Source organism: Silurus meridionalis, chromosome 25, assembly GCF_014805685.1.
Source record: "Silurus meridionalis isolate SWU-2019-XX chromosome 25, ASM1480568v1, whole genome shotgun sequence".
Taxonomy (NCBI): Eukaryota; Metazoa; Chordata; class Actinopteri; order Siluriformes; family Siluridae; genus Silurus; species Silurus meridionalis.
Window position 1 is genome coordinate 5,114,844 of NC_060908.1, and position 13,356 is coordinate 5,128,199.

Below are 13,356 nucleotides of genomic sequence, written 5' to 3' on the forward strand. Positions count from 1 at the left end.
ATAAAAACAGGACAAACGTCAACATTGGCGTTACCACGGTGAATTTAAGGCAGCTTGTGGTTGGCTTCAGCCTCAAGCATCGCAGTCGGAGGGCCGTGTCGTAAAAAAAAGAAAAACACTAATACTGTAAAACAATGCGAGTAAAACAAAAAGGAACTTTTTTTTTGTTTTTGTTTCAGTATGAGTTTCTGACTTAGCAGTCAAGGTTCATTGGTTTTGGTTTAACATACGATTCCTCAGCACTCGATACATTTGAGGCTTGATAAGACAGAGGTGAGCGACTTTGGCACTGACCTGCGGGATGTCGGAAAAATTCTCAAATCATTTTAGTGATTATAATTCGTAAGAGTCGGCGAATTGTACCTCGTTTACACCTGGCTGGTTCGTGCATCCTGGATTTCATTTAAACCTCATCACTTTCAACCTCAATAATGTAAATCATTATGCAGCTTCGTGTTTCCGTGGAAACGGAGGGTCAGCTAGGAGCTGTCCTTAAGTGACGAGTAGTGATTGTGGAAAGGGCTTTTACTTCTATTTGGATACGTTATTGAACCTTGAGACGACCCAAAACAGGCAGATGTAACTGGGATCTTCGCGAGTGGTGTGCGGAACGTTACATAGCAACGTAGCGAGCGTAACGGGCTTGCATGCTTACAGATTGTTAAAAAAAATTATAATACAAACATTCGGATACGTAGTTCGTGTGGTGTGGTGCTGGTCTTGCTTTACCAGTCCTCCAAATCCTAAGGACAGTAGTGTTTGGAATCACATAGTGTCTTTTTTTTTTTTTCCTCTGGAGGTGAATAAGTTAAAATGCTGTCAGTCAGTCCTGGGTTTTCAAGGCAACTTGGCTGATTTTTGACATTGACAAATGAAGGCCAACAACGATTAAGGCACATCTGTTTAAAGACAGAAGAACTGCAGTGATTTGGAATATTTAAAATGTAACTAATACTTTTTTGTTTTAATCCTTCTGAATTTCTGTCCAACATCAAGACGCTTGTGTCCTATGATACGCAACCTACAGTATATTGAATCGTACAGTATTTTTTTTTTTCTTTAAAGCGAGAGGTGATTTCAGATTGTTTAGGAATAACGTACATCACAGCCATTTCGAGAGAGAGGAAAACAACAAAAACATCCCTCCCTCTGCCATCAAGATCATTATTCAGCTGGGTACCCTGAAGAGGGGACAATGAAAGGGAGGAGTGAGGCACTTCCGCTACCTCTGAACAATGTCGCTGATCTCCTTGACTGAGGACAGGAGCTTGGTAAAGTCTTGTGGTGTGCTGGAGCCCCCAGTGGCTGTAGGGCAGATCTGCAGCTCCCTCAGGCTGTTTTCCAGCTTGTTAATTGCCTCGCGAAACGCAAACTTGTTCCTCATCTGCTGTATGGAATCCACATAGCTCAGGCAGAACTTAGACAGGTTGTTGCCGGCCTCCAGAACCGCGTTGTGACTGCCTGTTTGCTCAGAGTTCCGGCTGATGGCGGCACGGAGAAGCTCGGTGCTTTCTAAGACTATCTCGCGGGTGATGGTCGAGCTGGGGATGCGTTCGTTTTGACGGGTTTTCCTCAGAGAGCGGCGCGTGCTCACAAGGGGGATGAACGCGGTGGCTGAGCCCTGATCTCCAACGGGGGAGATGGGCACGACTCCGAGCGGCTGACTTGTGGGAGATGTGGACATGTTCTTCGCTGACTGTGCTTTTGAGGTGCTGTGTTTTTTGGTGTTTTCCTGGTGCAAGAAGGGCCTGCCTTGGTCAGAGCCAGTGGGGCTGAGGTCAGCACTGGCTTTGACTTTCGTGTCAGCGGTAATGTCCTGCGTGGGGCTCCTCGAAACCTTCCCAGATTTGACACTCGAGGGTGGAGGTGGAGGAGGAGCAGGCTTGGCCTTTGTAAACTTCCCCCTATCCTTTTCTCGCTGACCCGAGATATCCATGGGTTGTTTGTGTCTGCGTGCTCTACACTCCTCCCCGGCTGCTCCCAGGGCAGAGAGTGCGTTCAGTTTAATCAGGTCTGCTTGGAAGGCATTGGTTTTGGAGTTTTCGCTCTGCGTTTGTGACCGATGCCCGAGCTTTGGGGTTAAGGTCTGGGGGCTCGATCCTGGACTCCATTCGGAATCCTTAAAAACCTCGTCCAATGCGTCTTCTGTCTTTTTGGACAGGCGTGGGGGCGGAGTAAGCGTGCCACCACGGGGTGTGCTCTTGCGGGGAAGGGCAGGCTTGCTCCCCAAGGTGCTGGAGTCAAAGTGGCGAGACTGCACATCACGGGGGAGCGTGACAGACTTCCACTCTGTCCGGTCTGACCCCGGAGGCATGCTGGAGGCTGATGAGGACCTCTGAAAGCGCTTCGAGTTCGACAGATCTTCCTCACCTGGGGGGACTGTGGCGAATCTCCCGACACCGGAGGTTCCTGGTGCGCCCTTTTTCCGCGGGTAGGGGAGAAAAACCTGACCGGGGTATGCAGGGGCTCCGTTAGTGACACCTCCGGCACCGTTATTATTAAGGCAGAGGAACTTAGAAGGGTCGATTCCGAGTGTGGCATCGTTGAACGACGAGCCGTTGTTAAACTCGTCCCTGGGGTGCTTAAAGGAACTGCTACGTGTTGGAGGGGTAGGAGCGGTTTTCTTTTTCTTTTTGATTAAGCTGATCAAAGGGTTGAGGCTGGAAGTCTTGGATTTTGGCTCGTCGTTCAGATTGCTGTCTAACAAAAGCCTCTCTTTTCGGGGGAGCATTGGCGACACGGCTACCTCTGCCTCGGCACCGTCTGGAAATACAAACATTTGATTTAAAACCAATATACGGGCAATGAAGCCCCAGCCCCCAGTTTCCTCTAAAAAGTGATGCTCACCAGGGCTGTCTCCATCTTTATCCAAGGGTCTACGCATCGTTCTTGTTTTGGTTGGCAGCTCTGGGGCCTGTTGTATGGATCCAAGTGTAAGCTTCTTTCCCTTCTTCCCCAATTCTTTCTCCACCTCTGGAAAAGGTAAAACATCATGTCATTAGCTACACAGGGAAAAGCAAACAAGAATTCTTGCTCAGTAGTAAGATAATCAAGTACCATCTGAGATGCTGGATTCCTGAAACATAGTTTCAAACGCTTGATGGGTCTCGGCAAAGGACGGCCTCTCTGCTGGGTTCCATTTCCAACCTGTTCCAACCCAAAAACATAAAAATCTGATACTGCCTCCAAATTACAGCCCAACCCCCCAACATTTGGAACGGCCCTCTGAACAATGCCAAAGACATATTGTGAAAATAAAATTTCAAATATATGTTTTACTCGTATAATATATCTGAATTTGATAATAAAGGTTGGGTTTCGAACAAAAGTTTTCCCCCTAGTTTATTAATAGTGGTCGAGGCACCGATAGTTGATTGCTGGAACTATTGGTTATCGCCAAAATCCATACCGATAGTTTTTCCGCCTTCCGGTTCGCTGTCACTACGAGAGCAGCCTCTAGAGGCGAATCACTGACGCCACATGCTGTTTGTTTTTACATGTGAGATGGCACGCTGCACGGAGCGCGCTATATTACAACTTTTTTATTTATTAATTATGCAATTTTTTTTATTAATGAATATATTCATTTAGCACATTTTTATGATTCAGTACTTTTTTTTTGTACTAAAGTTCAGTATTATTTTACATGGAGTGTTTGTTTTTTATTTATTTTTTTATTTTAAAAACTATCGGTTGGTTATTGACAAGTATGTTCCTACCTAGCTATCGGTAAAATCCATTATCGGTCAACCTCTAATTATAACATAGCCTAATTATTTGTTAGATTTATGCATAGGCAAGTAAATGTTTTGATTTCAATAGCAATAAATATTAAAAAAAAAGTGTCATTATGATAGTATTATGTTCTTTCAATAGGCGATATATCTCGATGCTCAAAGTAGTGCTCATTTGTCTGTATGGTGCATAACAAAAACTAATCTAGCATTAGTATTCTTAATAAATATATTTAAATGTATAAATTCTCCACAATTTTACTGGTAGTCATTTTCTGTAAAACCCCAGCTCCAAAACAAAGAAATACATATAATGGCTATATATATATATATATATATATATATATATATATATATATATATATATATATATACTATAACACAAAGTTACTCACAGGCTCTCATTAGTTCGTAGACCTTCTCTGGGCATCCCTCAGGTCTGTCCATGCGATAGTCCTTCTCAAGTAGCTCATAAACTTGGGACAGATCTATCCCAGGGTATGGGGACATCCCATAGGTGGCAATCTCCCATAGCAGCACTCCAAAAGCTGAGTCACCAAGACCACCATTAGCTCAACATTGTAAGATATCTGCCCTTGTGACTTCCACTTAAAAATCAAAGTCATTCACTCACCCCAAACATCTGATTTGATTGAGAACTTATTATATGCAAGGCTTTCCGGTGCAGTCCATTTGATAGGAAACTTGGCTCCGGCATGAGCCGTGTACGTGTCTCCCGTCATCAGACGACTCAAACCAAAATCTGCCACCTTCACCAAGTGGTTCTCACCGACCAAGCAGTTACGGGCAGCCAAGTCCCTGGAGAAGGAAGAAGAAAGGAAAGTGTTTAGTTCAGACCGAGCCTTTCATAAGGATTCAATTTTTAAAAGAAAAAACCTTTGTTTTTTTTCTTCCCATTTACTACAATAGAAGGAATATCGGTGAATTAGAGAGCATTATATATGTAGGAGTAACATTGTGTTCATCGACCAGCAACAAAACTTGCCACAACTGGAGTGGGGTCAGGGTCACTATATGCTTAAATTACACCAGGAACACTTACCAAACGTCCCCATTCACTAAAACCACAACTGATGCCGTAATGATAAAAGCATGCGTTTTCTTGAGCAAAAGCAAATGAAAGACAATAAATGTGCACTGTAGTCTATTCGAGCTGTATATTGAGAGATTCTCTTGCCTGTGAATAAAATTCTTCTTCTCCAAATATTCCATTGCCGAGGAAATCTGAGTGGCCATGTAGAGCAGCACCACAGCGTTGACCTCCTCGCGGTTACACTCGCGCAGATAGTCCAGCAGGTTACCATGGGTCATGAACTCGGTGATGATATAGAAGGGAGGCTCCCTGGTACAAACACCTGAGACGAGAACATCTGATTAGCATTGAATTTGCTGCCATGCTTTAATTACTTGCTTGCTTACTTTGCAGGCAGACTCTTTATAAAAGTACCTGATTTGTTGTTTGTTTATAATCAGTGAGGTCAAACCAAAGATTCTTTTGATTGGTCGAGGGACCGGACTTACCTAATAGTTGAACCAAATTGGGATGTTTGATTTCTTTCATGACTGCTGCCTCCTTTAGGAACTCTTCCACCTCCATTGTGTCCTCCTAGAAGATGGAAATATATTGTGTTTTTGTGGTTTTTCCATTATAATCAAACAATTTGTATGAAGCCATCACAGTAGAGGGAATTGTAACCAAGGCACACATATTTTCCATTGTGCATTGTATGTCTTGCACAAAAAGGACACGGCTCTTCACTAACCTTTAGTGTTTTCACAGCAACGGTGAGATTGTACTTTTTCCAGACTCCCTCGTACACCTCTCCATACTGGCCTCCGCCCAGCTTGTGTTTCATAGTAATGTCTGTGCGCTCCATCTCCCACTTGTCGTAGTTGGGTGAGACACCGTAGATTGTGGGCTTGTTGCGTTTGGGTGCTGGGTAGTGTAGTGTCGTAATGAGGCCATCAGATACTGTGGAATGGTGATGCACCAACTCGGCCAGTGTGTTGAAACGACTCTCTGACGATACATAGAGCTGTGAAGAATAGTGCTAAATTAGGACAGGGGTTTTCTTACTTTGGACACAGGAACCATCTAAAAGGTTTTTAGATAAACATTAGACCAATTTGACAAAATATTAACAAATTGTACAAATGATTTCGATAATACAGTATTTTTTTACTTAGAAAATTGGAAACAAGCGAACGCAGTGAATACAGCAGGCATGACCCCTGAGTATAACCGGTGAGTGATTATTTCGTCATCAAGCACCCGTTAGTGGGTGGGTATATTTATTAGGCAGCAAGTTACCATTTTTTCCTCAAAGTTGATGTATTAGAAGCGGAAGAAATGGCCGAGCGTAAAGATCTGAGCGAATTTGACAAGACTGGGTCAGAGCATCTCCAAAACCACAGCTCATGTGGGATGTTCCCGGTCTGCAGTGGTCAGTATCTATCAAAGGTGCTCTTAGGAAGGAACAGTGGTGAACCGGCGACAAGGTATTGGGCGGCCGAAGCTCATTGATGAACGCGGGGAGCGAAGGCTGGACCGTGTGGTCCGATCCAACAGACGAGTTCCTGTAGCTCAAATTGCTGAAGAAACAACGCTGTTTGATTCTTGATTTGTCAGAAGCTGTTGATTGATTTTCTATAACAGTCGCATTGATCAGCTGTAAGCTTTAAAATAATGGAACTGTTCTGAACGTAGAAATTTGCACACGGAAGCCACATTACAAAAATTGTACATTTGTATCAGAGCTAAAGCTGTTTCTGTAAGGCAGGGGTCCCCAAACTAAGCCCTCCTAACCAACCCCATAAAAGAAAGGGAAAATGATGTGGCCCTCACAGAACAAGTTAGGGGGACCCCTGCTGTAAGGAAAAGTTTTTAGGAGGCAAGGATTTAGTTTTAACCTCAAGAAAAGTAAAAGAAATGACTGTTGTGATAACTGTGTGACACCAGGGGGCTAACTTGTTTCATGGATTTTCCACATCATTAAATGTATCTATAAAAGGATGAAAAGCAATTGTCAATTAAGCGAGAAATTGCTGGGGTATCATGGCAACAAAATACCTTTGGAGTGGTAATGACATTACACCAACCTTCATTTTTTTCTATAAAAAAACATGCCTGTAACATGGAAGAGCATGTAACAATAAATTCACAGACTCCTTAAAAAGGACCAGATGACATACCAGGAGAAGCGTGGAGATGTTTAGGAGAGATGGTAGTGGAGATTTTGACCAGATTGTTCAAGATTCTGGAAGGTGAGAGGATGCCTGAGGAATAGAGAAGTAGTGTGCCGGTACTGGGTTTTAAGAATAAGGGAAATGAGCAGACCTGCTGTAGCTACAGGGGAATAAAGTTGATCAGCCACACCATGAAGTTTGGGTGAGGGAAGACATGCAGGTAAGTTGGTTTGAAAGAGGCAGATGTAGAGGACAGAGTAGTATGGAGATGGATAATCCATTGTGGCGACCCCTAATGGTAGCAGCCGAAAGAAGAAGAAATTCACTGACTCGGTCACTTGGAATGCCATGGTTTATCAGATATACAGCTGAAAGACACACAAGAGTTTTAATCATTGGTGCACAGGTCTAAAAACATCCTCTAAGAAATATATGCAGGCCTTCAGAATGAATAGCATGATGACTATTATCATGACCAGAAATCAAAAAAAAAAGTAGTGACACACAGCCTGAGGATGAAGTTCCTGGAATGAGGTAATCGTAGCTGGGCCTATTAAAGTCAGTGGAATTACAAAAACCACTAAATCAGAGAGATCCAGACTACCCCTGGATTAATCACACGGTGTTTTGTGGTCCAAAGTCGGACGAGAATAATTGAAAACGGCTGGCTGCTTAAAGGCGCAATGAGGAAAGTGGATCATCTCTCCACTGCAGGCATTCCTCTCATAGCCACCATTCCACACCCTTACCTCACCATGCTGAACAATACAGATCGGTGACATACTCATGCATCTCTCTCACACACACACACAGTGTGCATTCTTTATCGGTGATAAAATTGGAACTGCTGAAAAGCAGCCAGCCTCCCTACAGTTTTCTAGGCCAGAGAAGATTTTCTGGAGGATCGAACTGGTGTGTTGAAAAGAATCTTTGAGCTTGATGCACTCACTGCGAAGCTCAGACTCTGACAGATTAATATTAGTTATGAATAAGCAAGAAAACTGTACGGTGTTGGTGGGGGACAGTGTAGCTAGACAGCATCGGATGGTGGTCTGTAGGATGGATTCGGAAAATGAAGAAGAGAAGGAGGAGAGTGAGGACTGAAAGAAGAATAAGATGGTGGAAACTGAAGGAGGAAGACTGCAGTGTGAGATTCAGGGAAGAGGTCAGACAGCTAGAAAGGTATTTGGTGTGACATCTGGAAATAGAAAGAAAGACAAAGAGGCATGGTGGTGGAATGAGGAGAAAGAGGTTGGCGAAACAGGATTTGGATCGACAGAGTGATGAGAAAAGTAGGCAGGAGTACGAGGAGATGCGGCAGCAGGTGAAGAGGGATGTGGCGAAAGCCAAGGAGAAAGCATATGAGGAGCTGTAGAAGAAGTTGAACACTAAGGAAGGAGAAAAGGATTTGTAGCGATTGGCCAGGCAGAGGGACCGAGCTGGGAATGATGTGCTACAAGTTAGAGCAATAAAGGACGCAGATGGAAATGTGTTGACTAGTGAGGAGAGTGTGTTGAGAAGGTGGAGGGAGTATTTTGAGCAGCTGATGAATAAGGAAAAAGAGTGAAAGAGGGTTGGATGGTGTGGAGATGGTGATGCAGGAAGTGGATAGGCTTAGTAAGGAGGAAGTGAGATCAGTAATTATTAGGATGAAGAGTGGAAAGTTGGTTGGAACAGATGACATACTGGTAGTAGCATGGAGATGTTTAGGAGAGATGGCAATGGAGTTTTTAACAAGATTGTTCAACAAGATTTTGGAAGGTGAGAGGATGCCTGAGGAATGGAGAAGGAGTGTGCTGGGTTTTAAGAATAAGGGAGATGTGCAGGCCTGCAGTAACTACAGGAGAATAAAGTTGATCACACCTTGAAGTTATGGAAAGGAGTAGTGGAAGCCAGGCTGAGAGAAGAGGTGACCATCTGTGAGCAACAGTATGAAGGATGAGCACTACGGACGCAATATTTGCTTTGAGAATGTTGATGGAGAAGAGTGGCAGAAGTGATTTGTGATAGAAGGGTATCTATCAGTTTCAGATCAGTAAACACACAAAAAAAAATAAATAACTGCGGCCACACTGGCCACACTGCGGACAGGATTTGCATTTCACATGACGGCAAATCAAATGAAATCGGCTACATTGCCTGTGTGAGCGCGCTCTAAGTACAGCCACCAAAAGGGTCCTGTATCGGTCACGGATCATGGAAAGTGTATTCACGTGCATTAAAAGTATTTATTAAAAGCTCCTTTCTTTTCACATTTTTATTTATAACATTAATCATAATGAACTTATTGCCAAACCAAGTAGTTGTATGTAAAATCAGACTTTGAGCACCCCTATATAACCAAAAATGGTATGATCCTTGTTTCATAGCACCTCTGCGAAGATTCGACTGTGAAATCGTTAGTCGAATCAGGCTCTTCCTATCCAAAGCATTGAATCTTCGACTAATCGGGGTCACCGCTAATACTATGGTACTGATAATATATTAATATAATAATATAAACATGTGGTTTGAATGACATCAGAACTCTTGCCCAATCAGAAGCAAGAACTCAACAGCACTGTGTTAAGTCAGAAGCACTGGTAAGTTCTGGTGTTCTCACCTTCCCATCTGAGGCCGTGTTGATGCGGTAGTGATAGACTCGTCCCTCGTAGCGTAGCGAGATGGACCGCTGGCCCGGGCTGCTCTCGCTCTCCCGCACCAGGAAGCTGCCGTTGATGCCACTGCTGAGTAGGTACTCGGCGGCATTGCGCGACACAGGCCCGTGGTACCAGCTGTGCTTCTCCAGACTGTTGACGGGAGTGATGTAGTTGCTGGGCACCCAGCCTTGACCATTCTTGGTCTGTGCTTCACACCATTCGCCATTGTGATTGTATCCCAGAACTCGCAGCTTCTCTCCTAATAAACATCAAAAAACAAAAACCATTTAGAGACAATTAGATTTCCGAGACTCATAAGACAAAGATTTGGCACAAACACGAATCTTATGGATATAATCCTTTAGTCAACCCAGATGAAACCTGTTTCTACAGTGTAGAGGCAGAGAACTGCCTGATATTTAACATGAACAGGAAACAGCACAAGTTCGACATAAAACATCTGGACACGAGAATATAGTCTGAGTCGGATGTAGTATGAGTGTGACTCCTTGACACTAATTGCATCGTGATAACCTTTTCCACCAATGGTGGATTTATTATGGCTATCATGTTCTTATTATCTTTTTTGTCACAAGACTCTTTGCTTAATCAATACAGTAAAAAGACTTACTTTTAGCATGCAATCTATTTATAGAATGATATGGAATCAGACACTGATTGATATTTATTAATAAATATTTATCATCATGAGCCCAGAACCTTCTTTTCAACTACTTAAAAATAAATTGTGCAAATAAGCCACGGGTGTTGTGGCAAGTTCGAGTCAGGAGTTTCTTCAATCAGTTATTGCTCTTAAAATGTTCTGTTGAACTGACGCTGTTAGTCTCCTGCTAAAAGTCTGCCCAAACAGAAATATTCAATAAACTACAGATATGTGTAAAAAGCTGCTTAAACACACAGAAATTACATTCACTTTGTTACTGTTCACCACTGATAATTATGATCCAAGATAAGTTTATTTTTTCAGACTATAAAAATAAAATTTCGGTAGGAAACGTTGCAACTCCGAACCGGCCGAGTTGTAATTCGATTGTATTCTCCCTTCGAAACACAACGTCCTCGTTTTCGTGGTTGCGCAACATGGCGTCATCGAATTCCAGAACTTGTCCTGAAACCGACGACCTCTCAATAGCTCTTTCAGCTATTCATATAAACCATATTATTCAGTAACCACAATGAAAATAACAGGAGAGGACCGTAGTAACGAGAGTTCAGGAATGCAACTCTGGACACAAAAGATGGGCCTTGACATTTTAAGAGGGATAAAAGAATATATAAAAAAAAAAAAAAAAGGCGTTTGATAAAAATCCAACACCTCTGTAGGAACAATAAAAAACATGTCTGTGGAAGACGGGAGGTAGAATAATAATGAAGTCAGACATAAACATCAATTTTATTTCTAAACAAAGACTGAAAGTGTTGTTTACTGTGTGCGTGTTTTTTTTTTTCTCAAATATAAATACCAGCGAGTCCTCTGGCAAACTCAGGAAAACAAAACAACCCAATCAACTTCACACTGCAGAGGATGTGTGGCCTTTTTTCTGTTCTGATGCATTTCCGTCTACAGTTTTTTTTTTTTTTTTTTTTTTTTAAGATGCCTGTATGACTAACACGGTCTTATATTTCTGTTTGTTTTATGAGTGTATGACTAGATTTCTTTCTTCTCCCTTTCCGCTTCTCCCTTTCTCTGTGGAGTAAAGCTGCACGCCGTTCTCTAGAAGACCGATACAGATATCTGCTGCTATGAGATCATTTTATGGAAAGGACTTCACAATCATCCGTACTGAAAAATTCTGGACGTAATTTCTGTCAGAATTTAAGCGAACGCTCAGCGTTTTTAATTGTGTTGCTTCTCACACGTAATGTTACACTGTTTTTCTAATTTACCTCTATATTGATAAACGGTTACTAGAGGTCGATTGATTAATCGCACCGGTGCTTGAATGCTGGAACTATCAGCAAATATTTTTTTGCTTTAGTTGCTTTATTTTACAGATGGTTTTTCCGCCTTCCGGTGCACAGTCATTACGAGAGCAGCCTCTAGAGGCGAATAGAGGTGCTGCATGGAGAGCGCTATATATTTTTTATTTAATAATTATCTAATTATATTTGAATAATGAATATATTCATATTTCCTTTAGCACATTTTCACGATTCAGTTCTGTTTTTTTCTTTTATTTTTGTAATCAAGTTCAGTGCTATTTCACATGGAGTGTTACACTAGTTTTTTGAGAACGGGTTTATCGGTTTCTCATTTGTTTTCTGGATTTGATCACATTCGTTCAAGTCAGAAAAACAAAACGAGATCAAAAAAATGTGCAATTGAAATCAATACTTAAATTCGCTTAAATTTGACAGCGGAATCCATCCACAAACTCGGGGCACTTGTATGATTTGAAGCCGAGCAGTTCCTACTAGCGAGTATAGGATATGAACGGTTATGAAATTCTGAGCTGATTTCTATTTGTTTTCTTGTGTAAAAACTTACAATTTATATAATATCAATCTTTTCTGTCATTTCATATATATTCATATATAATATAGATAATATATATTCAGTTTGACAAATGAGTCTCTATGACCACAAAGTCAAATTGATAAACAGTCAGCATATATATATATATATATATATATATATATATATATATATATATATATATATATATGCATACACACACACATACAGACATACACACACACACACACACACACACACACACACACACACACACACACACACACACACACACATCATACAATATCCCCTGTTATATACAATTTCAGCGCTCAAAAGCTGATATTTACTTTTTTCGTCCCATTGTGGTACAAACTGAAGTTACAATCTGGCCAGTTTAAGCCTCTTCACTGATACTGTAATTATTTGAATTTTCTGCTTGTATGAATGTTTTTTTTGTTGTTTTTTTACAAAACCGCTAACATTCTGCATCCATTACTGTGCAGTTAATTTTGTCATGTAAACTCGGGGGAAAATGAAAAATCATAAAGTACGATCTCCCCACATGAAAAGCTGTTTCTAGCGCAGTCACAGCTGCCGTATTGTTTTTCAGCGAGCCGAGTGGAAAAAAACGCGCATGATGCACGTGATAAAAGGAAGCAGAGGGGAGATAGAGAACGTGAGGTGAATATGTGGATTTCCAGACAGTGACGTCACTCAGCTGCCCAGAATGGACATGGTGGGTCGCTCACTTAACTCACTTAACAAACAAACCGTCCAGTGCGCTTTCATTAACAGAAAACTGTTTAGGTCTCGGTACATGAGCGTGTTTATGGGTAACCTTTTATCAGATACTGTGGAAAAAGGATCTGGTGCAAACATAAAAAAATAATAACAATAATATCTAGTTCACTATTAGACAATTTGTGGTTCATGAATATTTACATTTCTCGATCTGCAAGAAGTTTTTCTGAGAAAGAAATAAACCTACTAGACTTCTCAGTGAGTTTATCTTAAAACGATCTCGCTACTTATTAACAAACACCATTACCTACACGTCGGTGCATAAACAACGTGTGCAAGTTAATCTGTCGCTCCGAGCTGAAGTGGAAAACTTTTACTTTAATGGCCCTTCAAAACACATTACTGAAGAGAACAACTGATGGACACTTTGCTCTAGTAAGCGTGTGCTGTCTTTACTTTGAACGGAAAAAATGACAAAACGAAAAGGTTGTTCATAAAAGTGGGTCAAGTAAGAATATTAAATATAGTTGGGGATTCCGTACTTTTTAAAATCTTT

The 13,356-nt window shown here is 41.6% G+C and overlaps 1 protein-coding gene across 3 annotated transcripts in view; it reads right to left on the bottom strand.

The window, feature by feature from the left end:
* Positions 1-934: 934 nt before the first annotated feature.
* abl1 (c-abl oncogene 1, non-receptor tyrosine kinase) overlaps positions 935-13,356 on the bottom strand; it is a 34,472-nt gene continuing 22,050 nt past the window's right edge. For 2 of the 3 annotated variants that reach the window (XM_046838515.1, XM_046838516.1), the window contains exons 3-10: positions 9,544-9,839; positions 5,519-5,791; positions 5,277-5,361; positions 4,933-5,110; positions 4,369-4,553; positions 4,130-4,282; positions 3,058-3,147; positions 935-2,973 (exon numbers count right to left, since the gene is read on the bottom strand). In XM_046838515.1, coding sequence (XP_046694471.1) covers positions 1,223-2,973; positions 3,058-3,147; positions 4,130-4,282; positions 4,369-4,553; positions 4,933-5,110; positions 5,277-5,361; positions 5,519-5,791; positions 9,544-9,839 — 3,011 coding nt within the window. In that variant the 3' untranslated portion in view covers positions 935-1,222. The remainder of the gene's footprint in view (positions 2,974-3,057; positions 3,148-4,129; positions 4,283-4,368; positions 4,554-4,932; positions 5,111-5,276; positions 5,362-5,518; positions 5,792-9,543; positions 9,840-13,356) is intronic. The other variant, XM_046838517.1, reaches the window with a different exon arrangement.